At 57.9% G+C, this 26,838-nt stretch overlaps 2 protein-coding genes across 2 annotated transcripts; one reads left to right on the top strand and one right to left on the bottom strand.

Moving 5' to 3' along the window:
• Positions 1-877: 877 nt before the first annotated feature.
• Positions 878-11,273, bottom strand: LOC114082399 (potassium channel subfamily K member 18). The gene is made up of 3 exons (XM_071611700.1): positions 11,051-11,273; positions 8,480-8,608; positions 878-1,680 (listed from the first exon to the last, which is right to left on the bottom strand). Exons 1-3 carry the CDS (start codon positions 11,271-11,273, stop codon positions 878-880), a joined length of 1,155 nt encoding a protein of 384 aa, XP_071467801.1.
• A 289-nt stretch (positions 11,274-11,562) lies between these two features.
• On the top strand, positions 11,563-21,045 carry LOC114081282 (potassium channel subfamily K member 18-like). The gene is made up of 2 exons (XM_071611699.1): positions 11,563-11,566; positions 20,243-21,045. The coding sequence occupies exons 1-2, from the start codon at positions 11,563-11,565 to the stop codon at positions 21,043-21,045; spliced, it is 807 nt and encodes a 268-aa protein (XP_071467800.1).
• The last annotated feature ends 5,793 nt before the right edge of the window (positions 21,046-26,838 follow it).

Genomic DNA, 26,838 nt, shown 5'->3' with positions numbered 1-26,838 from the left:
ACCCAGAGTGACCCCAGGCAGGGGCAATGGAGCAGGGCACTGCATAGCCACCAGCTCCCTTTGGTCATTGAGTGCTGCTCATGGAAGCATTTGGTCCTTGTCATTTGCAGCTGGCCTGTCATGTACCCACACTTTAGTGACCAGAGGTGGAGCACAAAGGGAGGCAAAGGGAGGTATAGCATCCATGCACAGGGATGGAGCAGGGCACGTATAGCATCCATGAACAGGGCAGTGAATTCATGTGTCCCTCCCCCCACAGGAACTGGGCCAGTGTGTCCACCCACCAAGTGCAGTCCACCCACGAGGGCACCAGGCTACACATACGGCCCACTCGGGGGACACCATCACATGCAATTAGAGAAGTGGTCCACATAGAATCCAGCAATCAGGACATGTCCCAGCCCCCGTGCACACAAGTGACCTTGCCACCAAGTGGCACCAGGGGCGGGACAGGACTGCTCCTACATGCACTCATGCAGTCATTGGAGAGAAGGGGTTGCTCAGGCTCTCTGTGCCTTTCCATTGATGGTCAGGACAGCTCAGGAAGGTTTACATGGCTGAAAGTACAATTCTAATGACAAAGGTAGATTATCTTGGGTCACAGGAAATCAGTGAGAGCACTCGATACTGTCCTCCGCATATGGCGGTGTTTTCTAAAAATGTGCACAAGAGATTACCTGCACTTGGGGTGAGGAAATGAAGGGCTTGTAGTGGATTTTGAAGGGCCACAAGGCAAAAATTCAGCCTTCATGCAGGGCTTGTCCCCAAGCCCCAAGGTTCCCTATGACAGGCTTCAGTGTCACTGCTCAAACAACACTACCCCAAAATGAGGAGAGAAGCCAGCTCCCCACATGTGTCTGAGGAGTGGACGGAGCCCTCACTTCCTAGGCAGGTGGCAGCACCTCCCTGTGGCCAGGCACAGCAGGAGGTCCCTGTACACGAGCAGGAGCCTGTTTTGCATCAGCTTGAAGGCGATGCACAGGATCTCCATCCCGATGATGATGTACAGCGAGAAGAACAGGAAGAAGGTCGGGTGGTCCAACTTGGTGTCCCCGAAGCCGATGGTGGTCAGTGTGATGAAGCAGAAGTAGAAGGCGCTCTCAAAGTTCAGGTTGGTCTCCCAGATGGGGAGGATGGCGGCAGCACAGGAGATGTAGGCCAGGACCACCAGGGCGATGACAGGGAGGGGGACATCCAGTCTCTCCACCTGGCACCCCACCTCATCCAGGTTGCTGAGGATGGAGGCAGACAGCCTCCCCAGTGCCAGCTCTGGACATGAGTTGCTCCTCTCCATGGTCCGTGGGGCCAGGGCCAGCAGGTTCTCTTTCTCTTGTGCGAAGAGAAGACTCTTCAACAGCTCTGCGTGGCTGCCTGGGTCTGAGGGGCACTTGCCTGACTTGGGGCCACGGGGATCTTCAGCACTGATGACGATCCGAGGGACAGAGGCCACCCCTGGCTTGGCGATGGGCTTCCTCCTGCAGCGCAGTCCAGAGCACCACTCAGAGGGGGCGCGAGGGAAGAAAGGGAGTTTTCGGAACTGATTGTAGGACTTGGACAGGATGGTTGCCAGGATGTCCCCTATGTCCGTGAGAACCAGGAACATCAGGGGGATCCCAAAGAGGGCATAGAGCATGCACAGGTACTTGCCAGGCTTGGTGACAGGGTAGATGTGGCCATAACCTGAAAAAGACGATGGAGCCTGGGGTTCATTTCTGTTCTCAACACACCCCACAATCTTTCAAGACACCCCCTCTGTTTCCTCTCCTTGGCCTGATGTTTACAATGTGTCAATTTGTCTGTACCCACAGGAGAGCTCAGCGGTTGGGTGTGGGGTTAGCGTGCACAAGGCCCGGGTTCAAGTCCCAGCACCAAACAGGAAGGAATGAAGGAAATTAAGATATGCTGCTCAAAGCCTTCGCCACCTGCTGGGTATTGTGCCTGCCTTGGAGGAGGGACAGAGGGAGGGGCCATCTCCTCCTAAGGATGAGGAAGCACTCATCCAGATTCCTGCCTCCAAATGGCCTTGTCCAGGGACAGCCCCTGTTTGGGGGAGATGACCCCCTTCATGTCCTGTGGCTGTCTCTGAGGGTCTCCATAGGGGTGGTCTGCTCCCCTGGAAGGGCAGGAAGAGCTCAGGAGAGGAACAGACGCTTTGCCACCCAACCCACCACCTCTCCTCCCTCCAGAGACTCTGGCTCTTAGAAGCCATCCTTGTCCCCTGACTGTCTGGCCCACCCTCTGTGTCTGCACATGGCACTCACTAAATGCCATCAGTGTGCATGGCGGTGTGCGCGGTACTGGGCCAAGAGCAGGATGGAGGACAAAACCAACACAGCTGCTGCCCACGGAGCCGCGTGTGGCTTGCAGAGGAGCAGGAAGTGCCCCAGGGACAGGGAAGCTCTGAGCCCCCAGGGTGCAGAAGCCACAGCCTGGCTCAGGTCCCAGCCCCGACCCTTGCTACGCCATTACCTGACTGCTGGCGTTCCAGGTTTCATGTCTGTGAAATGTGGGGACAGTCCCTACACAGGGAGGGACCAGCTGGAAGGACGCCATGAGGCTGGGGCCGGCCCCGCAGTGGGCCACTGATGGTCCCGGGTCCTGGCCCTGGAAAGCCGAGGGCTGCATGCAGCGGGGTCTACAGAGCTTCACGGGGTCCTATCACCACCCTCCGAAGGGGAAACTGAGGCATGGGGAAGGAAGCCACATGGCCAAGGGCACACCTGTGAGGAAGGGTGGAGTGGGGACTGTAGCGCACAGGGTGCTCCAGGCCCGGCCTGCTCCCAGGGTCAGACCAGGTCCTCGTCACACATGAGCACTGGCCACCGGGGCTAAGGGAGGGACGGGCAGGGGTCACCACACGGGGCACCGTCCTTCTGCCTTCACCCCCACACTGCAGAGGACAGGAGCAGACAACGTCCCACCCCCAGCCCATGGCCTGGGTCCTCGGGAGGGCCAGCGTGGATGGCCTCGACAGGCAGAGGGAACAGCTCTGCTGCTCGGTGCCTGTGCTCAGTGCCCGATGCCATAAAGCCTGATTAACACACCAACATGCAGCCCAATTATGCAAATTAATTTGAAGCAATTCCCAGGCTGGCTGGGCTCCAGCCTCCACAGGACTGCAGCTCCCCGGGGTGAACGGGCCTCTGGCTCTGCCTTCCAGGAGCAGGTGGCGTCCGGGACTCCTACCCTCCAGGACACGGTGAGGGCAGAAGGGGTGGCCCTCCAGGGGTCTCGTCCATTTTCATGGGTCCCAAGCCTCCACACTGCTCTGGCTGGTTCCAGAGTGGCACCCCTTGGTGGCAGGGTCGGTTCCATGAGTGCACCCATCATTCGGTGCACATTGGGTGCTTACTGCATGCAGCGGGCACATGCTGTTGGCCAAGTCGGCGTGGCAGGCAATCTTGCTGAGCAGCTGGATCACGGGAGGCAGATGGTAGTCAATAGCACACCTGCCAGGATTCATTGCAGATGGGGATCAATGGCAGGAAGTGCAAGTGCCAACTTCTCTAGGCACCAGATTTAGGATCAGGGGAGGTTTCTTGGTGAGGGGACTCGAGTGGAGATTGGAAGGATGACCAAGGATTTCCATTTGCAGAAGGGGCAGCAGCATGTGCAGAGGCCCTGTGGTGGGTCTGTGGTGTGGTGAGGCAGTGGGTGCACTGCCTTCCATGCGGGAGTTGGGCGCTTGGATCCAGCCTCGCCCACAGGCCAAGCAGTGAGCTCAGGGCACAGGGCACAGGCTGTGTCTGCCCAGAGGGACACTGCTTTCTAATTTCCGACAAACTCGTCACCCAGGGTGAAGCTGGTACCCTGTGTGACAGGCTGAGAGAAGGCCAGTGTGGCCAGTAGACTAGGACGCAGGACAGTGGACACACGCTGTGGGTCTGTATAGGTTGGCGGGGCCTAAGGGCTCACAGGAGAGAAGTGGCTGTGTCTTGATCATTATTGAGGGTGGAGAAGACCCTCCAGATAATCCCAGGCTCATTCCTGGAGTCGGCTCCTCCCACCTGGCTTGGAAGGGGGCGTCTCTCCCAGGGCAGTGAGGATGATGAGGGAGGAGAGCAGCCTGGGCCTCCTGGGAACCTAAGTGCCCTGAGAAGCCTCTGTAGCAGGAAAAGGCAGAGGGGCTTCACACCCAGGGGGGAGGGGGAGGCCATGTGACCTCAGAGGCCCAGACTGCAGTGCTTCAGCCACACCTAAGGACAGCTGGGCCACCTGAGGATGGGCCAGGCAGGGAGGCGCCTCCCTGACCCTGGAGAGCCCCGCCCACCACTCCTTGAGTTCTCCACTCAGAGCAGCTGGTTCTGAGCTGCTGGCCCCAGAACTCCAGAGAGGACAGGTCTCTGGTTTTAGTGGCCCCTGGGTGGGGGCCCTACAGCAGCCACAGGAAGGAGCACAGTTCCAGCTGCACCCTGAGAAGAGCACCTGCTGCACCCCGAGGGCTGGCCAGTGCAGGGGGATGGTGGGAGGCTTCAGCACACAGCTGGCCAGGAGCGGGCGGGGCTGGGCCCTGTGGGATCAGGACAGGCAGGAGGGACTGCTAGACAGGGGTGTGTCAGAGACCTCAGCAGCAAGCCAGACGGTGAGGACTCTGGGTGTCAGAAAGGAGCTGGGGACTAGTGCATGCAGCAGGCGCCCCCTGAATGCTGGGTGGCAGGGTGGGGTACTGGCAATTCCCCACCCTGGGAGGATTCTGCACATGGCATCCAGAAACACAGAGACAGGCAGCGGGGCGTCAGGGTGAAGAACTCACGCTCTTGGGGCAGACACAAGGCCTGATGCCTTCCTGGGGGTCTGGTGAGTTCTGTGACCTTGGCCAAGGGCTCCACAATACCTAGTACCCAGCACTTGGGGTGGGGGACACTCACTCATTATGTGTCAAGTGCTTGAGACAGCGCCTGGCCCAGAGAGAGATTAGAAAGCAAGAGACCTTGACTCTTGAGCTTCTCAGGACCCCATGAAGGAGCCTCCACAGGAGGTGGGCAGAACGCACTGTGCGCCTGACAGCAGGAGGTTTTACAAGATGCTGGTCAGTGGGTCAGGATGTTTGTCCTCTGGACACCTCTACCACAGCCAGGAGGACAGCTGCTCATGCAGAGGAGGCTGGACACACGATGGACGCTTCAGACCCAAAGCCACCTGCAGCTCCCGGGAAGCAACGCGTCACCACCCTGCTCTTCCTTGAAGTGCATCTTGACGGGTACCCAGTGGGGACGATGGAGAGGGTGGAAAATTCACTCTTTCTTTTAGACATTACACTCCTTGCAAATGGAGGCTGGGTCTAATGGCCACCCTCCCCTGCCCATGTCACTCAAGGCAGAAGCCAGTGTTCACACGGCCAAGAAGCCCTGTGTCCCCCACTTCATCTCCACTCTCCCCTCACGCCCTCTGCTCCAGCCACACTAATGGGTTTATAGCTCCTCACACCAGCCAGGCAGGCTCCCACCCCAGGACCTTTGCACTTGTGTTCACTTGGCCTAAAACCTTTGCACTCAGCATACCCACTGGCCTTGTTCCCTCACCCTCAAACCTGTTCCCATGCCACCTTCTTGGGGTTCTTCTCTCACCTCCCCGACAGGCTTTGTCCCCTCCTTGTCTCTTGCCCTCTTTACTCTTCTCCATAACATCCTTAACTATCTGACCCACTTAGTGTCACCATCTGAGTATCCACTTTTGTCTGTTTTGTCCCTGGACACCCACACTGTGCCAAGGACAGTGCCTGGCACTTCAATAAACAGTTGTTGAATGAGCACATTCATTGAGCATCTGCTTTACACCAGGCAGGTGTGGGTGGGGTTGGGACACCAGGAAGAGCTGGCAGAGGTGGCCTGATCCTTTGGGGTCTCTGAAGCTCTCCTGGACAGGAGCCCACAAGCCTGAGCCATGCGATCTCGCTGGAGTCCAGGCCTGGGGTGCCAGCATAGATTCCTGTGCCCACGCCTGGCATGGGCCCACGGAGCCATCAGTCCTTAGGGATGTCAGTGCTGGTTAAATGGAACCACAAACAGAAGCCAGCTCACTTTCCAGACAGAGCACACCCCCAGCTCTCCTGCACCCCTGCAGAGGTCAGGAGAGGCTCCAGTAGCAACTGGTAATCCCCAGCTCCCAGACAGGGTCCCGGGGTTGCATTCACTTGACTTAAAGGAAAGGTCCTAACATTTCTTGAAAAGACCTAGAAAGTGCTCTTAGAGTCCAAGTCCCCCCCACAGCCAAACGAAGGCTGGCAATCTCCACTATGACCTGGATTTAGTGGACAAGCAACAGAGAAGTCTGGTCACACAGCCCACAGCCAACGAGGGTCTGCACCCTTGTCCTGAGGACCTTGCCTATGCTCCTGCCCAGCCAGAGGCTCTCCTGGCAAGGGGGGGTTTGCTGAGCTCTAAGCAAAGAGCCTTTGTGGCTGCCTCTGAGACAGAGAGGAACTGCAGAGATGTCCTGCTCCCCAGAGCCTGTCCAAGGAGGCGAGGCTCAGAGCACAGGAACCCCCAAAGCAAGGTGTTAACTACCACAGTTACCGGATGCTGCCGTGCATAATGGAGAACCACGCCATTTCCCACAATGCACTCCGAAGTCCCAACACAATCAGGGCTCTGCACTCTGAGTACTTCACTGCTCCAGCACTTTCCTCTCTGCGGCAAGGGGTCCATCCAGCTGGCCATGGCTGGGGACGAACCAGCCACACAATTGTCAGCTGCCCTTTCCCAGCATCAAGGCCAGGTACTTCTCAGGTGGCCCAGAGATCCAGGGCAGGAAGCAGTATTCTCAGGGGGACCTTTGAACACGTTATTGATTCCAGCGTGGAACACCTCCAACATCCTCCTGCAGCTGTGATTACTGTGCAGCCCGGGGTCCTAATTGACTCAGACGCTGGGTAGTGGCCTGGCTTTCCTGAGACCTAGAGCAAGCTAATGCATTCCACCAGACCAGAGATGCTCAGCTGGGCTCCCCTGGGACCGCCTGGAGCGCTCTGAGAAATACTGACGCCTGGGCTTCTTCTGGAAAGATTCTGGCCTGATGGGTCTGGGGCAGGGCCCAGCCATGGGAGTTTGGGAAAGGTAGCAGGGTGGTTGCAGCCTGCAGCAGGCTGAGATCCCGAAGTGCAGGCTGGTGCTTCCCCAATGGTGGGGGGCCCAGAATCATGGAGAGCTCATCAGGAATGAGTGACTGGCCCCTGCCTGTAGCTTCTGGCTCAGCAGGTCTAGGATGGGCCTGAGGATAATCTGCATTGCTAAGAAGTTCCCAGGGCCACTAAGGCTGTGGTGCAGGGCCACACTCTGAGGACTCTAAACAATCTGTGCTTCTCAACAGGGGCCTCTGGAAACATCTGGAGACATTTCAGGTAGCCACAGTGGGTGGGTCAGGGGGAGGTGGAGATGCAGCTCAGCCCCCTCAGTGGGCAGCTGCCCCTCCAACAGAGAATTGTCCAGAGCAGGTGGCCACAGGGCTGAGGCTGAAGAGCCAGCATTAGACCAATCCAAGTTCCTGACCGGGGGTGACGAACTGTACTGTGCCTCTAGCCCTCAGCTCACCTCGAGCATCTCCTCTGTTGATGCTCTCTATGCCTGTCTCTCCTTTATGGGTTCCGTGAGCTGTGGGTGCCCTGGAACGGCAGCAGGGGACCTGATCTCAGTCCTTCCTCTGACCTGGTGGCCTTGAGCAGTCTCTGACCAGTGCTCCTTCAGCTGTGGAAGGGGACATTCCCAGCCCCTCGCTTCTGGGACTCTGGTATGAGTTCATTCCAGGCCCACAGAGACCCTGCCCCCAGGCTGCCACCCATCTCTAGTGCTCTGCTCCATTCCCAAGGAAGCAGCTGCCATCTAGGTGTCGGAGACTCTGAAACCCACCTCTCTGGCCCTGTCTCCCCCTGCCCTCCCCAGGTCCCCAGGACCACATTTCCAGCAGGGCTGGGCCTCTCCATTTGGAGGCCACTGGGGACTCACCCTCCACTGTCCCCTTGCTCAACACCTCTGTACCGGGCCCCCATCCTCACCACCCTCCCCAAGCCTGCCCATCCCACCTGACAGAAACTCTGGTGTCTCCCAGGAGTCCTCCTCACCCTCCCAGCTCTGGATTGTCCCCTGAAGTCTTCCTCCTGCCCTCGAGTAGCCTCACAGCCACTGTCCTAGGTCAGGTGTCATCGTCTCTCCCCTTGACTGCTGCAGAAATGTGGTCTCTCGGGGATGCTGATCAGCACACCCTTCCCTTGCTTGAAGCCCTTTGGTCACTCAACTGCCTGAGGGTCAACCCAGCGTCCTGAGCCCTGTGGTCAGCCTCCCTCTGGCTCTTCCCTCTGTGACTTAACCTGCTTCTGCTCCCGATGCTCCTTGTACTGTTGGGCTTTGGCTAGTGCCCTCCTGAGCCCGGAGGGGTTCCCCCTCCTTGCCTCCCTCTTTCCTGGTTCTCCCCAGGTCTCTCTGCAGGCAGGCTATGGCTTGTGGCTGAGCCATCTCCGCAGGCCCGCCCTTGCCTCCGCACTCACCCACGGTGCTAAACACCGTGCAGCAGAAGAAGAGCGCGCTCAGGAAGGTCCAGTCTTCCGGCTGGTGCAACCACTCGGGGTTCATGGTCTGCAGGTGTTTCCGCAGGTGCTGTGTCTTGCCTTCCGCAACTGGAGAAAGAGAGGAGAGTGAGGCAGGGGCACTGCCCTTCAAGACAGCACTGCCCAAGCACAGGGACCAGCAACCCTGTCCTGTAGTCCCCATTAACACCAAAGCTTGGCCCTCGGGCCCTCCTGCTCGCCTTTAGACCGTTTCTGCTCCTCAGGTCCTGTCCTGGACCCTGTGGAGAGCAGAGAGCCACACAGCCCCGTGAGAGGAGCCCTAAGAGACAGCCCTGCGCCTGCTGGGACTGTTTGGCAGCCTCAGGGAGCTTCCTTAACTTCTGGAACCTCCCTTCCTTTCACCTTTCAAAGAGGGACAAACCTTCTTGCTCTGTCTGTTGGACATGTGAGACCTGAGACCAAAATGCTCTCTGGACACTCGGCCGAATCCTGATGCAAATTACACCCGCTCACCATGGAGCCTGATGGGCTTTGGTGATCACACTGGGTTCTCTGGCACCAGGTGCCCTCCCTTATGGGATGGGAAGCCTAGGGTCCCCTGCATTGGCCCCTGGGCCAAGAGGGCAGGGTGGCAACCCTGGCTTCTTGGAGTGGTTCCTGGGTAATTCTGTGGGCCTAGGCAACCAGTGGGCTTTGGGACTCCAGAAGATGCCACCAGAGGTACTGTCCGAAAAGAATGGCCCACGGAGGACTTGAGCACCAGCTGACTGGCACCCGCCCGGGAGTCCCCACACCTGGGTTCCAGGCTCAGCTCAGATTCTACCACTTCTGTGGCCATGGCCAAGGACAAGAGGCTCTCAGCCTCAGCCTCCCACGTGACAGGCAGCACAACACGGCAGTGACAGGTTCAGACTCTGGAGTCCAGGTGCCTGGGGCCGAATCCCTGGCTCCTTTTTTTCTAGTTTGTGAACTTGAACAAGTTGTTTAACCTCCCAGTGCCTCAGTTTCCTGATCTATAAAAGGGGGACCATTCATGGGCTGGGGCTGGGGCTCGGTGGTAGAGCGCTTGCCTGGAAGATGTGAGGCACGGGGTTCCATTCTCAGCACCACGTATAAATAAAAAATAAAGGCCCATCAACAACGGAAATGGATAAATAAATAAAAATTTAAAAGGTGAGGGACAATCATACCCAGTGTAAGGGATTCTCGGGAGGATTTAGAGGGACACTGTGTGAAATGGGATTAGCCCAGGGTCTTCACTTATGGAGTATTTTAATATCCAATGAAAATCAGTACAAAATGAAGCTGGGCCAGCTCTGTGTTCCTAGCCCTTGCTGTGCCTGGGAATCACTGGGAAAACCTTTTAAAAATAAGGTTTCCAGCCACCCTTGGAGATCCTGTTTGAGTGAGTTTGAGAAAGAGCCTAAGAATAGGCTCCCTGAATAATTCTGATGAGTGGGCTGGTTAGGAGAGCCTTGAACTTGCTGGAGTCTAGTCCTTGTGATGACTCCAAGTGTCCAGCAGGGGCCATGGCATTTCCCAGTACACAGGGTAGGCCTGCGTCTGTCTGCAAGGGAGCAGGGCCCTCCACAGAGGGGATGCTTCCCACTTGGACCAGCTAAAGCACCTGCTCCCAAATCAAGGCCAGCCGTGGGAGGGGCAGAGAGCCCAGGGCTGAGGCCGGCTCCCGGGGAGGGAGGCAGAAGCTCCCGCACCCTGCTCCTGCCCTGGCCTCTACAGCCTGCTCTTCCTTTGTCTTGAACTCACTTACTCTCTCTTGTTTACTCTTGCTCTGTTGAATACACCTCTGTAAGCTTCCTTTGGGGAACAAGAGTAGAAACAAGAGATTTCGCACAAGGGGAGAGAACACCTGTAAAGTGTGTCTGTCTTCCAGAGGCTTCCTGTCCCTGAGCTGCTGTGCCTCTCACAGGGTCCCTGTGATTGGCAGGTCTCAAACTGTGGCAGGTCTCCCGTCTCTCCAGGAGACAGGCAAAGCTGGGATGGCAACAGGTGCCAGAGACGGGCCCCAGGTTCTCCTCGTGACCCCTCCCCTCCCCAGCCCCACAGTAAGCAAGGCCTTTGAAACTGGAAATGGGAGAGTCAGGCAGGCTGCTGGCTCATCCTAGGGATCCAAGCCCAGTTTGGATGATTCCTTGAATTCCAGTCCCAGGAAAAAATCTCAGGTCAGGCTGGCATAGTTCTGAGGAGCAGCCGAGCACCCCTGCTCCACCTCTGCCCTCCTCCAGCCCAGACCGCCAGATCTCCAGGCATCCTCTTCCCCAAAGCCTGGGAGGCTGGGTGGAGCTGGGAGCAGCCCTTGCAGAGCATCCGTAGGAGACTCAGTGTTCTTCCCACATTCTTTGCAGCACCCGGAGAATCTATTAATCTCCCAACTTCCAAGGGAGAAACTGGAGGCTCACAGAGAAATCTTTTGCCTAAAGTCGCTCAGGAATTGGGAGGACACAGGCAATAGCTCCCAGACCCAGCCTGCTCCCAGGAAGCTGTCTTCACCCAGGGGGAAAGGCTGCCCCTCCCAGGGGAGGCACCTACCTGTCCCATTGCATTCCAGGATGTCACACAACTTGTGCAGGAAGGCCTTGAACACCTCTTCATCTTCTGGCCTCAGGACTGGGCTGCCCTCAATGGCAGAGAAGAGCGCAGCACCTACCAGTGCATAGGTCACTAAGCAGCAGAGGAAGCAGAGGCCAGGGAAGAGCTTCCCCATGGCCTCTGGGCAGCACCTCCTGGCCTGGGGCGGCCCCTCGGCCTCCATCCTCCTAGAGCATGCAGGACAGGGCAGAGCAGGAGGAGCCTGGGGAGGAGGCTGGAGCATCCAGGCCCCGCCAGGGGGAGGACGGTGGGAGTGGCAGGAGAATGGCCAGGCTCCAGCACTAAGTGCATGGTGTGTGGCTTCCCCCAGGAAGTCGGGAAGCAGTCGGAGCCCGTCTTGCTGTGTGGGAATTACTGACGGGTGGGCGCTCCTGCTGGCCGCCCCACCCCCAAGTTTCTACGGATCCTCCTGGGCAGCCTGGAGCTGCTGGCAGGGGCTTTGGAAGGGCGACATGGGTATTGTCTTCGGCTTTGTTTGGCCTTTGCCATCCTGAAACCACAGTTTCCACTTCCAAGTACCAAACCCAATTTTTTTTGTGTTTTGTCAAGGAACTGTCATCCTTCCTGAGGGTTGTCTGTGACACCCTGGCCTAGTGTGCCTGGTCTCCCAGACAGGCAGTGATAACAGCGCAGCCAGGGTGCCAGTTTCCAGAGGCCTTTATCATGTGTGGGTCTAGTTATTGGCCCCCTTTCCTCACTTGTCTGTAAGGGAGGGAGGAATGGGCGAATGCCTCCTGCCCACTCAGAACAAGACTGGATGTTTCCATGCGCTGGGAAAGGAAGGGAGAAAACCTTGACCAGACTTCATACCTCACCAGGAGTCTACAGGGAATGGATCACAGGTGTAAGTGTAAAACAAAAACCAAAAAACTTTCTAGATGAAAACAATACCTAGGGCACCCTGGGCCTGCAGAGACCTCTGACAGGACCTCACGAAGGAGGCTGGGTGCAGATGGGGTGGAGGGGGGTGCACAGGGCAACTGGCACCTTCCAGGCTTGGAGGCGGGGCTTCCTCCGTCCTCAGCGCAGCAGGGGAGCGGTGCAGTTCATTGCCTCCGTGACACATTGAAACAGTTGCAAGTGCCGGCCTCCACTGCCTTCCACCCCAAGCTCCGGGCTCTGCTGGACTGGAAGTTTCTTTTTGAACTCTGCCTCATGACGGCTGCAGCAGGTGGACCTAGCCCCCGTGATCAGCCACTGAGATATCCTTATCCAGTGATCTTCCCCCAAAGGTGGTTGCTGGCCTTGCAGGTCCATGGGGTGCTGCGGAGCCTGCCCACCCTGCTCAGGAAGCCAGAGGGACAGGCTGGAGACACATAGCTGTCAGGGGGCCCAGATTCCTGGCGGCTCTGGCTAACACTTACAATGTGCCCGGCTGTGTGCTAAGGTCATGATGATGATGGTTAATCAAATCCCGATTCCTAGAGCCTCCTACGGAGGGAAGGCATTTGGAGAGAGGGAGGAGGGGCCACACCATATCCCTGCACCTGCTTTGTATGTGTCTCCAGTCCCCAAGCTGAGGAGGAATGCCTTTGTATAAGTCACCCAGAGCCCAGCAGGGCCAGGGCATGGGGGAGGAGCTGTCCCTCCACTCATTCAAAGGGCTCTGGGGACCCTCAAAGCCACAAACCCTCCTCGTGGTGCTCCTGTGAAGCGTGGGCTCCTGGATCACGGAGGGATGGAACCGGGATGTGAAGATGCCTGCCTTCCTCATCCGGCCTTCCTCCCTCCCCCTCTTCCTCCTTTCTTTCTTCTTCTCTCCCTCCCTTCTGTCCTGAGATTCTCCACAGATGCTCCCCCCTCCCTGAGCAACAGCACACGGCAGGGGTGACTCTGGTGGCACTTTGCACTGGCAATGCGCCAGCATCTTGGAGGATGAGTTCGTCTGATGCTCACAACGAGGCAGATGCGCTCATCCTTTCCCCATTTCACACGGGGACCCTGAGGCAGCTGCAGGTCTGCCGGGTGTGAGATCACACAGCACTTGTGCATCTGAGCCCAGGCCACCTGGCCTTACCCCGACCCTGCCCTGCTCCCTCTGTCCCTGACCTTCTGTGTCCCCAGCACACAGAACCAGACTGGTGCTCTCTGCCCTGGTGTGGCCCAGGAAGGGCCAGGGAAGGACGAACCCACAGCCCCATAAACACCCAGCAGCTTGGGACTGTGTCAGGCGAAACAGAATGGGAGGGGTCCTGACTGCTCTGGGAGGGGCGGAGGGTTCCCTGTGGAAGTGACATGTGACCTGAGGTCTGAGGCATCACTAGTGAGGCACAGAAGGGTGAGGAACTTCCGCTGCAGAGAAAGCAACCCAGGCAAAGCTCGGGGCTCAGTGGTCCCTTGAAGAGACCACTGCCCTGGGAGAGAGGACAGGGCAGAGCATGGCGGAGATCCTGTTGGGGAGTGAGGCCCCCAGGGCTGGGAAAGGGCTGGCCTTATGCCTGGACTCCATGTCCCTGGGCCAGCACTGAGGTCACTGTGGTGAGGGCCTGCTCCAATCTGGTTCCCTTTTGGAGGTCCAGCAGGGTGGGCTGGGCAGGAGGGCCAGTGGAGGTGGAGGTGGTGGGACGCTCTCAGGCAGAACTGTCCCCAGGAGCGTGGTTGCTCACTAGTTTCGGTCCCTCCTGGCCAACGGGATTTCTCCAGCACTGGGTTTTCTCCATCCTGCTCAGTGGGTCACAAGATCCATGCCTCTCAAACATGGCCAGGTCTCAGGGAAAGTGCTGCCCATCTCCTTCCATGGAACAGGTAAGCATCTCTTCCCGGAGGCCTCCCTTTGGGCCTGCTTTCCACAGCCAAAAAGTTTAGACAAAAGAAGGGCTTTGGGGTGAGCAAACTGATCTCTCCCTGGCCTGCAGGAGGGGAGCGTGGCACTGCAGGAGGAACAGGGGAGTGGCCGTTGAGTGCCACCAGACTCTACTGCCATGTGCTCCAGGAGCAATGGGCAGACACACCAGCTGCAAGGGACCTGTGGCTGCTGTCCTTACTCCCCCGATGCCGATATGGGCATGGGCAGGGAGGGCACAGAGCACAAGGACAGCAGGCGCAGCACTCAGCCAGTGCCAGCCTGGGGGCAGGGTCTCTGTGGGCCTGGACATGAACTCATACCACAGCCCCAGGAGCAAGGGGCTGGGAATGTCCCCTTCCACAGCTGAGGGAGCACTGGTCAGAGAGTGCTCAAGGCCACCAGGTCAGAGGCCAGACTGAGATCAGGTCCCCTGCTGCCGTTCCAGGGCACCCACAGCTCACGGAACCCATAAAGGAGAGACAGGCATAGAGAGCATCAACAGAGGAGATGCTCGAGGTGAGCTGAGGGCTAGAGGCACAGTACAGTTTGTCACCCCCGGTCAGGAACTTGGATTGGTCTAATGCTGGCTCTTCAGCCTCAGCCCTGTGGCCACCTGCTCTGGACAATTCTCTGTTGGAGGGGCAGCTGCCCACTGAGGGGGCTGAGCTGCATCTCCACCTCCCCCTGACCCACCCACTGTGGCTACCTGAAATGCCTCCAGATGTTTCCAGAGGCCCCTGTTGAGAAGCACAGATTGTTTAGAGTCCTCAGAGTGTGGCCCTGCACCACAGCCTTAGTGGCCCTGGGAACTTCTTAGCAATGCAGATTATCCTCAGGCCCATCCTAGACCTGCTGAGCCAGAAGCTACAGGCAGGGGCCAGTCACTCATTCCTGATGAGCTCTCCATGATTCTGGGGCCCCCCACCATTGGGGAAGCACCAGCCTGCACTTCGGGATCTCAGCCTGCTGCAGGCTGCAACCACCCTGCTACCTTTCCCAAACTCCCATGGCTGGGCCCTGCCCCAGACCCATCAGGCCAGAATCTTTCCAGAAGAAGCCCAGGCGTCAGTATTTCTCAGAGCGCTCCAGGCGGTCCCAGGGGAGCCCAGCTGAGCATCTCTGGTCTGGTGGAATGCATTAGCTTGCTCTAGGTCTCAGGAAAGCCAGGCCACTACCCAGCGTCTGAGTCAATTAGGACCCCGGGCTGCACAGTAATCACAGCTGCAGGAGGATGTTGGAGGTGTTCCACGCTGGAATCAATAACGTGTTCAAAGGTCCCTCTGAGAATACTGCTTCCTGCCCTGGATCTCTGGGCCACCTGAGAAGTACCTGGCCTTGATGCTGGGAAAGGGCAGCTGACAATTGTGTGGCTGGTTCGTCCCCAGCCATGGCCAGCTGGATGGACCCCTTGCCGCAGAGAGGAAAGTGCTGGAGCAGTGAAGTACTCAGAGTGCAGAGCCCTGATTGTGTTGGGACGTCGGAGTGCATTGTGGGAAATGGCGTGGTTCTCCATTATGCACGGCAGCATCCGGTAACTGTGGTAGTTAACACCTTGCTTTGGGGGTTCCTGTGCTCTGAGCCTCACCTCCTTGGACAGGCTCTGGGGGGGCAGCACATCTCTGCAGTTCCTCTCTGTCTCAGAGGCAGCCACAAAGGCTCTTTGCTTAGAGCTCAGCAAACCCCCGCTTGCCAGGAGAGCCTCTGGCTGGGCAGGAGCATAGGCAAGGTCCTCAGGACAAGGGTGCAGACCCTCGTTGGCTGTGGGCTGTGTGACCAGACTTCTCTGTTGCTTGTCCACTAAATCCAGGTCATAGTGGAGATTGCCAGCCTTCGTTTGGCTGTGGGGGGGACTTGGACTCTAAGAGCACTTTCTAGGTCTTTTCAAGAAATGTTAGGACCTTTCCTTTAAGTCAAGTGAATGCAACCCCGGGACCCTGTCTGGGAGCTGGGGATTACCAGTTGCTACTGGAGCCTCTCCTGACCTCTGCAGGGGTGCAGGAGAGCTGGGGGTGTGCTCTGTCTGGAAAGTGAGCTGGCTTCTGTTTGTGGTTCCATTTAACCAGCACTGACATCCCTAAGGACTGATGGCTCCGTGGGCCCATGCCAGGCGTGGGCACAGGAATCTATGCTGGCACCCCAGGCCTGGACTCCAGCGAGATCACATGGCTCAGGCTTGTGGGCTCCTGTCCAGGAGAGCTTCAGAGACCCCAAAGGATCAGGCCACCTCTGCCAGCTCTTCCTGGTGTCCCAACACCACCCACACCTGCCTGGTGTAAAGCAGATGCTCAATGAATGTGCTCATTCAACAACTGTTTATTGAAGTGCCAGGCACTGTCCTTGGCACAGTGTGGGTGTCCAGGGACAAAACAGACAAAAGTGGATACTCAGATGGTGACACTGAGTGGGTCAGATAGTTAAGGATGTTATGGAGAAGAGTAAAGAGGGCAAGAGACAAGGAGGGTACAAAGCCTGCCGGGGAGGTGAGAGAAGAACCCCAAGAAGGTGGCATGGGAACAGGTTTGAGGGTGAGGGAACAGGCCAGTGGGTATGCTGAGTGCAAAGGTTTTAGGCCAAGTGAACACAAGTGCAAAGGTCCTGGGGTGGGAGCCTGCCTGGCTGGTGTGAGGAGCTATAAACCCATTAGTGTGGCTGGAGCAGAGGGCGTGAGGGGAAAGTGGCGATGAAGTGGGGGACACAGGGCTTCTTAGCCATGTGAACACTGGCTTCTGCCCTGAGTGACATGGGCAGGGGAGGGTGGCCATTAGAGCTAGCCTCCATTTGCAAGGAGTGTAATGTCTAAAAGAAAGAGTGAATTTTCCACCCTCTCCATCGTCCCCACTGGGTGGCCGTCAAGGAAGAGCAGGGTGGTGACGCGTTGCTTCCCGGGAGCTGCAGGTGGCTTTGGGTCTGAAGCGTCCATCGTGTGTCCAGCCTCCTCTGCATGAGCAGCTGTCCTCCTGGCTGTGGTAGAGGTGTCCAGAGGACAAACATCCTGACCCACTGACCGGCATCTTGTAAAACCTCCTGCTGTCAGGCGCACAGTGCGTTCTGCCCACCTCCTGTGGAGGCTCCGTCATGGGGTCCTGAGAAGCTCAAGAGTCAAGGTCTCTTGCTTTCTAATCTCTCTCTGGGCCAGGCGCTGTCTCAAGCACTTGACACATAATGAGTGAGTGTCCCCCACCCCAAGTGCTGGGTACTAGGTATTGTGGAGCCCTTGGCCAAGGTCACAGAACTCACCAGACCCCCAGGAAGGCATCATGCCTTGTGTCTGCCCCAAGAGCGTGAGTTCTTCACCCCGACGCCCCGCTGCCTGTCTCTGTGTTTCTGGATGCCATGTGCAGAATCCTCCCAGGGTGGGGAATTGCCAGTACCCCACCCTGCCACCCAGCATTCAGGGGGCGCCTGCTGCATGCACTAGTCCCCAGCTCCTTTCTGACACCCAGAGTCCTCACCATCTGGCTTGCTGCTCAGGTCTCTGACACACCCCTGTCTAGCAGTCCCTCCTGCCTGTCCTGATCCCACAGGGCCCAGCCCCGCCCGCTCCTGGCCAGCTGTGTGCTGAAGCCTCCCACCATCCCCCTGCACTGGCCAGCCCTCGGGGTGCAGCAGGTGCTCTTCTCAGGGTGCAGCTGGAACTGTGCTCCTTCCTGTGGCTGCTGTAGGGCCCCCCCCCCAGGGGCCACGAAAACCAGAGACCTGTCCTCTCTGGAGTTCTGGGGCCAGCAGCTGGGAACCAGCTGCTCTGACTGGAGAACTCAAGGAGTGGTGGGCGGGGCTCTCCAGGGTCAGGGAGGCGCCTCCCTGCCTGGCCCATCCTCAGGTGGCCCAGCTGTCCTTAGGTGTGGCTGAAGCACTGCAGTCTGGGCCTCTGAGGTCACATGGCCTCCCCCTCGCCCCTGGGTGTGAAGCCCCTCTGCCTTTTCCTGCTACAGAGGCCTCTCAGGGCACTTAGGTTCCCAGGAGGCCCAGGCTGCTCTCCTCCCTCATCATCCTCACTGCCCTGGGAGAGACCCCCCCTTCCAAGCCAGGTGGGAGGAGCCGACTCCAGGAATGAGCCTGGGATTATCTGGAGGGTCTTCTCCACCCTCCATAATGATCAAGACACCGCCACTTCTCTCCTGTGAGCCCTTAGGCCCCGCCAACCTCCACAGACCCACAGCGTGTGTCCACTGTCCTGCGTCCTAGTCTACTGGCCACACTGGCCTTCTCTCAGCCTGTCACACAGGGAACCAGCTTCACCCTGGGTGACGAGTTTGTCGGATTAGAAAGCAGCGTCCCCTCTGGGCAGACACAGCCTGTGCCCTGTGCCCTGAGCTCACAGCTTGGCCTGTGGGCGAGGCTGGATCCAAGCGCCCGACTCCCGCATGGACGGCAGTGCACCCACTGCCTCACCACACCACAGACCCACCACAGGGCCTCTGCACATGCTGCTGCTCCTTCTGCAAATGGAAATCCTTGGTCATCCTTCCAATCTCCACTCGATTCCCCTCACCAAGAAACCTCCCCTGATCCTAAATCTAGACTGGTGCCTAGAGAAGTTGGCACTTGCACTTCCTGCCATTGATCCCCATCTGCAATGAATCCTGGCAGGTGTGCTATTGACTACCATCTGCCTCCCGTGATCCAGCTGCTCAGCAAGATTGCCTGCCACGCCGACTTGGCCAACAGCATGTGCCCACTGCATGCAGTAAGCACCCAATGTGCACCGAATGATGCGTGCACTCATGGAACCTACCCTGCCACCAAGGGGTGCCACTCTGGAACCAGCCAGAGCAGTGTGGAGGCTTGGGACCCATGAAAATGGACGAGACCCCTGGAGGGCCACCCCTTCTGCCCTCACCGTGTCCTGGAGGGTAGGAGTCCCGGACGCCACCTGCTCCTGGAAGGCAGAGCCAGAGGCCCGTTCACCCCGGGGAGCTGCAGTCCTGTGGAGGCTGGAGCCCAGCCAGCCTGGGAATTGCTTCAAATTGATTTGCATAATTGGGCTGCATGTTGGTGTGTTAATCAGGCTTTATGGCATCGGGCACTGAGCACAGGCACCGAGCAGCAGAGCTGTTCCCTCTGCCTGTCGAGGCCATCCACGCTGGCCCTCCCGAGGACCCAGGCCATGGGCTGGGGGTGGGACGTCTGTCTGCTCCTGTCCTCTGCAGTGTGGGGGTGAAGGCAGAAGGACGGTGCCCCGTGTGGTGACCCCTGCCCGTCCCTCCCTTAGCCCCGGTGGCCAGTGCTCATGTGTGACGAGGACCTGGTCTGACCCTGGGAGCAGGCCGGGCCTGGAGCACCCTGTGCGCTACAGTCCCCACTCCACCCTTCCTCACAGGTGTGCCCTTGGCCATGTGGCTTCCTTCCCCATGCCTCAGTTTCCCCTTCGGAGGGTGGTGATAGGACCCCGTGAAGCTCTGTAGACCCCGCTGCATGCAGCCCTCGGCTTTCCAGGGCCAGGACCCGGGACCATCAGTGGCCCACTGCGGGGCCGGCCCCAGCCTCATGGCGTCCTTCCAGCTGGTCCCTCCCTGTGTAGGGACTGTCCCCACATTTCACAGACATGAAACCTGGAACGCCAGCAGTCAGGTAATGGCGTACCAAGGGTCAGGGCTGGGACCTGAGCCAGGCTGTGGCTTCTGCACCCTGGGGGCTCAGAGCTTCCCTGTCCCTGGGGCACTTCCTGCTCCTCTGCGAGGCTCCGTGGGCAGCAGCTGTGTTGGTTTTGTCCTCCATCCTGCTCTTGGCCCAGCACCACGCACACCACTGTGCACACTGATGGCGTTTAGTGAGTGCCATGTGCAGACACAGAGGGTGGGCCAGACAGGGGACAAGGGTGGCTTCTTAGAGCCAGAGTCTCTGGAGGGAGGAGAGGTGGTGGGTTGGGTGGCAAAGCGTCTGTTCCTCTCCTGAGCTCTTCCTGCCCTTCCAGGGGAGCAGACCACCCCTATGGAGACCCTCAGAGACAGCCACAGGACATGAAGGGGGTCATCTCCCCCAAACAGGGGCTGCCCCTGGACAAGGCCATTTGGAGGCAGGAATCTGGATGAGTGCTTCCTCATCCTTAGGAGGAGATGGCCCCTCCCTCTGTCCCTCCTCCAAGGCAGGCACAATACCCAGCAGGTGGCGAAGGCTTTGAGCAGCATATCTTAATTTCCTTCATTCCTTCCTGTTTGGTGCTGGGACTTGAACCCCAGCCTTGTGCACGCTAACCCCACACCCAACCGCTGAGCTCTCCTGTGGGTACGGACAAATTGACACATTGTAAACATCAGGCCAAGGAGAGGAAACGGAGGGGGTGTCTTGAAAGATTGTGGGGTGTGTTGAGAACAGAAATGAACCCCAGGCTCCATGGTCTTTTTCAGGTTATGGCCACATCTACCCTGTCACCAAGCCTGGCAAGTACCTGTGCATGCTCTATGCCCTCTTTGGGATCCCCCTGATGTTCCTGGTTCTCACGGACATAGGGGACATCCTGGCAACCATCCTGTCCAAGTCCTACAATCAGTTCCGAAAACTCCCTTTCTTCCCTTGCGCCCCCTCTGAGTGGTGCTCTGGACTGCGCTGCAGGAGGAAGCCCATCGCCAAGCCAGGGGTGGCCTCTGTCCCTCGGATCGTCATCAGCGCTGAAGATCCCCATGGCCCCAAGTCAGGCAAGTGCCCCTCAGACCCAGGCAGCCACGCAGAGCTGTTGAAGAGTCTTCTCTTCGCACAAGAGAAAGAGAACCTGCTGGCCCTGGCCCCACGGACCATGGAGAGGAGCAACTCCTGTCCAGAGCTGGCGCTGGGGAGGCTGTCTGCCTCCATCCTCAGCAACCTGGACGAGGTGGGGTGCCAGGTGGAGAGGCTGGATGTCCCCCTCCCTGTCATCGCCCTGGTGGTCCTGGCCTACATCTCCTGTGCTGCCGCCATCCTCCCCATCTGGGAGACCAACCTGAACTTCGAGAGCGCCTTCTACTTCTGCTTCATCACACTGACCACCATTGGCTTCGGGGACACCAAGTTGGACCACCCAACCTTCTTCCTGTTCTTCTCCCTGTACATCATCATCGGGATGGAGATCCTGTGCATCGCCTTCAAGCTGATGCAAAACAGGCTCCTGCACGTGTACAGGGACCTCTTGCTGTGCCTGGCCACAGGGAGGTGCTGCCACCTGCCTAGGAAGTGAGGGCTCCGTCCACTCCTCAGAGACACACGTGGGGAGCTGGCTTCTCTCCTCGTTTTGGGGTAGTGTTGTTTGAGCAGTGACACTGAAGCCTGTCATAGAGAACCTTGGGGCTTGGAGACAAGCCCTGCATGAAGGCTGAATTTTTGCCTTGTGGCCCTTCAAAATCCACTACAAGCCCTTCATTTCCTCACCCCAAGTGCAGGTAATCTCTTGTGCACATTTTTAGAAAACACCGCCATATGCCGAGGACAGTATCCAGTGCTCTCACTGGTTTCCTGTGACCCAAGATAATCTACCTTTGTCATTAGAATTGTACTTTCAGCCATGTAAACCTTCCTGAGCTGCTCCTGACCGTCACTGGGAGGGCACAGGGAGCCTGAGCTACCCCTTCTCTCCAATGACTGCATGAGTGCATGTAGGAGCAGTCCTGTCCCGCCCCTGGTGCCACTTGGTGGCAAGGTCACTTGTGTGCACAGGGGCTGGGACATGTCGTGATTGCTGGATTCTATGTGGACCACTTCTCTAATTGCATGTGATGGTGTCCCCTGAGTGGGCCGTAAGTGTAGCCTGGTGCCCTCGTGGGTAGATTGCACTTGGTGGGTGGACACACTGGCCCAGTTCCTGTGGGGGGAGGGACACATGAATTCACTGCCCTGTGCATGGATGCTATACGTGCCCTGCTCCATCCCTGCGCATGGATGCTATACGTGCCCTGTCCTTACGTCCTGTTGGGAGAGCTCCCTTTGCCTCTCTTTGTGCTCCATCTCTGTCACTAAAGTGTGGGTACATGACAGGCCAGCTGCAAGTGACAAGGACCAAATGCTTCCATGAGTAGCACTCATTGACCAAAGAGAGCTGGTGGCTATGCAGTGCCCTGCTCCATTGCCCCTGCCTGGGGTCACTCTGGGTGCTGTATGCTGTCCCCTTCTCTCAGGGGACATGAGCCTCAGGTGCTCCTTGACACATTGTCCACTGGCCTCGTTGACTCCTTTTTTGGCTTCTTTCCTCTACAGGGACTTCTGGTGGTCACCTCCCTAAGAAATGACTCGCAAAATAATCTTTCTGTCAGAGTGAGTCCTGGGGACATCTGGGCAGCAGGAGAGCTGGTGGTGGCACCTGTGGGCTCCTGACTTTGATGTTTCCCTCCCTGGTTACTAGGAACATCTCCTGACTGCATCCTCAACTGAGAGTCTGAAAACTCCACTGGGTCCTGTGAGCACAGTCAGTGAGTCCCTGGGAATGGTGGAGGAAGCTGCTGGGCAGGACCCAGGGGAGACCCTGGGAGGATCCTTAGGAAGCAAAGGAAGGCCTTGTCTTCCTGGTCTCTGCTCAGTCTCAGGTTCTGCCCAGCGTCGAGCACCAGCTCTCAGAGGGGTCTTCCATTCTGACCTTCCCCTTCTTCCCCACAACTATCAGATTTTCTGTCCCTGAGGGCCTAGCTCAGGCTATGGAACTGAACAAAAATCCATCAAAAGCTCAGAGCACTACCTGTTGAATTTGGGGGGGGGGGCAGTATCATGTGGTGGGCTTTTGGAAATTTCTCCACATCCCTCCAAGCACAACTGAGATGAGGCAAAGCCCCTGGAACCCTGAGGCCATCAAGACTGGCCACTCAAGTGGGAGCACTTGGTAGGGCCCAGGGGCTATTGGACCCGTGGGCTGCTGCCCGTTGTCCAGGCTCAGGGCATCCAAAGATGTGCCAGGGACATCCTCAAAATCCTGGAAGTCATTTCCTGACAGGCTGGGGGAGCCCTCAGCCAGTCCCTTCCTGAGGCATGGCAAGTCCTGTTCCTATGCAAACATGGACCTGGAGCCTGCACGCTATGCAAATCAAAGTCCTGCCCATTTGCTTGTTTCATTTGCTAGTCAGACTTCTTCCATGGCTCTGAGGACATGGCCCAGGCTGACATCCTGCCCATTCCTGGCCCTGCCTCCTATGCCTGCCTCTTGGGCTATTCCTGTGCAGGAAGGTGAATTCCTTTCTCCATGGAGCCCTGGACTCACACTGACACCTGGGGATCAAGTGCTTCAGGTGCCTGGCCCCTTCCTCATCTTAGCCCAGCTGCTGTAAGCAGCTGCTGTGACTGCCGGGTGCATTGCCACAGTTTACTTCTCCTGGTTCTGGAGACTGGATGTGTGAGGACAGAGCTAGCAGGGCCGGGTCTTGTGAGGTCCTCTTCCTGGTGTGTGCACACACAGGGGGAATCTCAGGTCACTTTACTTCCTCTTGCTTGGTTAACATTTGCAAAACAGATGCAATTAAAAATGAGCACCCAGAATCGACAAAGTCTCAACAATATGAAAACAAATAACCATAGTCCATCAGGATACAGACACAGCATCTGAACACATGTGTCACCAAAGCTCACCTCCTGTTCTCCTGAGTGCACTAGTCCCATCCTGAAGGCTCCACCCTGCTGACCTCTGTCAACCCATTGCCTCCCAGAGGCCCCACCTCCCTGGCACTTAGAGTTTCCACCTAGGACTCCTGGGGGACACAAGCTCTCAGTGCATAGCAACTCCCAAGACTCAGATGCTAGTGGTCTGGGGTGTGTCTGGGCTTGGGGTTTTCAAAGGTCCCCAGGTGGTCCCAATTTGTGGCCAGCACTGAGCAGCAGGGCAGCAGCTGCTTTCTCAGCCTGAAATGCCCGTCTCCCCTCTGGGGTGGAGGAAGACTTGCCTCGAGGCTCCCTCCACCTGGGATCCCTCCAGCTAGTGGCCTGGGCTCCTGGAGTGGTCACTCTTGTGCCCCATCCTCCCACTGCATCCCTGTTACAGGGCTGGAATGGGGTGCTTGCCTTCTGTGTCCTCTCCAAACTCTGAGCTGCCCAAATAAAACCACCACGTTTCTCTCGTCATTGTTCTCTCTCCTTTTAATCCTCCCTCCCCCACCTTGCTGGGTCAGCTGCGGATGGGACTCTGCCTGGTCCTTAGGGCACACAAATGCCAAGACAGCAGCCTCCATTTTCTGCACACCTGCCCTGTGCCTTTTCCGCTCTCAACCCTTTGTGCAGCATCTCAGCCCATGTTCTTGGCAGCACTGGGTTAGGTCCAATGGTCTCCATTCTACAGATGAGGAAAGTGAGGCCACGCAGTCAGCATTCACACCCAGGCCCAGTCTGACTCTAAGTCAGTGGTCAGTGGACAGCAGCACCAGTGCACCTGGGACCTGTGAGAAGCAGATTCTCAGTTTCCACCTGAGACCTGCTGAAGCCCAAGGCTGGAGCTTGGCTCGCCCTTCAGGTGAGTCTGATGCTTGAATCAGGTTTGAAACCATTGCAATAACCACCCACCGTCTCCCTGTGGGAACAGTGATGGGGACAGCAGCCTGAGGAAAGGTAAGAGGTGGGATTCCAGTGTGGGAAGGGATGCTACAGGGCAGGGCCTCTGGGCAGTGAGGCCTCCCAGGACTGGAATCCCTCAGGACCCCAGGGTGCCATTCCTGCTCATTTGCAAACTCAGGGCCTCTCCTGGTGTGGAGGAGGCTGCTTCTTGCAGGGTGGGTGGGGGGGTGGATGGGGGGATTAGGGCCTCACTTGGGGGATCCTCTCAGCTGTCCTGCAGGCCCCAGCTCTACCAGACTCAGCCTCCTGAATTAGGAGGTCTAGAAGGTGCCCAGCCACTCCTGCCCTCTGGAGGAGGGGCCATTTAGTGGTCACCTGCTGTGTTCCTACTCAGGGGAAATGCCCTCTTTCCCCCTGCAGCTCATTTGTGCCCTCCCTGTGCCTGGATCAAAGCTTTGGTGGCATGCAGTGCCATGGCGGCGGGGAAGTGTTGGGCCAGTTGTCTGCCAGCCTGGCAAGAGGTATTGCTAGCGCCACCTTTTTTAAAAAAAGAAGAAAAGGAAGTTCAGGGGCTAAGTGATGAGTTCAAAGTGAGGGACAAAGGGATGGGTCCAGGGTGATGAAGGGAGCCCCTCAGGGAGGCCTGATGGGGGCACCCCAGGGGCGGTGCCAGCGGGCTCTGGGGAGAAGAGCAGTCAGCATCGGTGTTCAGCTGGGCGCCGCCCCGCAGAGTCCCAGGTGTGTGAGGCGCTGAGGATCCTCTAGGGCACCATCCTCTTCCCCTGGGCTCCACAGCAGCAGGTGCAGCTTGGACGGTGGCGGACCTGCGCTTCCCCATCGATGCCACCAGGTGGCGCCGCCAGACCGCGAGGACCTGGCTCTCTGGACCAGTCAGAGGTGCCTCTGGGCCTCCAGGTGCCTCCCAGGAAGGGAACACAGGGAGGGGATGCCTCTGGCCTTGTCCCCAGAGAAGAGGAACCTCTGATGTGCCCCACCTGCTGGAGGACCCCTGACAAGCAGAAGTCGGCTTCTGGGTGTGTCCTGAGGACTGTCTGGGACGCCCTCATGGTCTTGCTGCCCTCTGAGGTATGGGAGTCCTGCCTTGTCGCCAAAGGTGACCAGCAGGAGGTGACCTGGTGTTCCAGGACACTGGCCCGTGGGCTGCTGTATGCCTTGCTCAGGGCGGGCTGCTGCCCCAGCTTGTGAGGGCACCTGGCCAGCGGGGAGAGAAGGAACCCGACCCGCCATGAGCGCTCCCTGCCTCCCACCCAGGAGCCACCCTGGACCACCGCCCACCACAGCTGTGTGTGCGCGGCTCACGGTGATTCACCTTGCCCTGGCACGTGCTGGAGCATGGTGGTCCTCGGTGGACACCTGTTGCTCACAGGAACCCCTCCCCAGTCCCCGGGGAAGATCCTTGTTGGTGTTTGGGTCCACGCCTTTGCCCCTGACGGCTTGTGCCAGAGCACTGGGCTGAACCTGCCCAGAACTGCTGGAACCTTCCCTGGCCGGTCCCCTCCCAGATTTGGTGGGAGGGTCTGGGTCAAGCCTTAAAAGGCCCCAGTTGAGAGGAAGGACCAGAGACTGTTGAGTCCCTTTAGGGGCCATAGAGGGCAGCGGTGGGTTCACTTGCTTACTTGGGACCTCCTGTGTTCAGGAGGAGCTCTCATCAGGAGTTGGCGTGGTGGAATGGTTTTGTATTTGTCAATGTTGTGATGTTTTTCAATTTGTCATATTTTTCACATTCTACATATTTTTCTACACAAGCAATTTTGAATGGATAGTTCTGCGTCTTGGACTTAGAGAGCCCTGAATTGCATAGGCATTCCCAAACCCTGCTCCCCACCCCCCTGGCCAAGAGGCGTCCATCAGAAGGAAATGCTGTGCCCCTTACACCAGCCCCCTGCTGATCCTGCAGTCCTTACCAAGGTCCTCCCCAGATGAAGTCCAGCTACCATCCCACCAGGCACCAGGTCCCTGCTGCCACATCAGCCATCCACCTGCTCAAACATAACCGAAGGGTTGAGTCTCACACTGGCAAGAGCCCATAATTGGTCCTGACAGAGACACACCAATAGCCCCCAGCCTGGTTTCTGCCTGGTGGTAGGCTTGCTCACTCTTCTGAATGTCCATAGAGAACATGGGAGATGGCCAGGGTGAAGGGGAAGGCAGTTAGATGACCAGACCCTAACCCTCCAGACCGCCATGTTGTGGCCTGATGATTCAGACTTCTGGCACCTAGATAGCCTGGTCAGCCTCGAATCTTGGCAGGTCCTTGGCTTGTCAACTAGACATGGAAAGGGCACCTACTTGTAGGGTGCTTGTGAAGCTCAAAAGGGATAGAAGGCACCTTGCCCAGCTCTGGTAGCTCTCAGAGCCCCAGCAGTGCCTCATCCTGTCTAGGAGGCCTGTTGTAGAGTCAGACTAGGTCTCTCAGCTTTCCCCGGTCCCCCTCCCTGTGTGATGAGGGAGCAGGGATAGATTGTAGCACGCTCACCCTGGGGTTTCA

This window comes from Marmota flaviventris, chromosome 4 (genome assembly GCF_047511675.1).
Source record: "Marmota flaviventris isolate mMarFla1 chromosome 4, mMarFla1.hap1, whole genome shotgun sequence".
NCBI lineage: Eukaryota > Metazoa > Chordata > Mammalia > Rodentia > Sciuridae > Marmota > Marmota flaviventris.
This window is presented reverse-complemented; position numbering and strand designations above follow the sequence as displayed.

Bases quoted from the DNA above. Each gene is read 5' to 3' on its own strand.
- LOC114082399 (XM_071611700.1), bottom strand. From the start codon at position 11,273: ATGGAGGCCGAGGGGCCGCCCCAGGCCAGGAGGTGCTGCCCAGAGGCC. The intron at 8,609-11,050 runs GTAGGTGCCTCC...CTCTTTCTCCAG, and splicing joins CCTGGAATGCAATGGGACAG to TTGCGGAAGGCAAGACACAG. The intron at 1,681-8,479 runs GTGAGTGCGGAG...CGTCTTTTTCAG, and splicing joins CACGGTGTTTAGCACCGTGG to GTTATGGCCACATCTACCCT.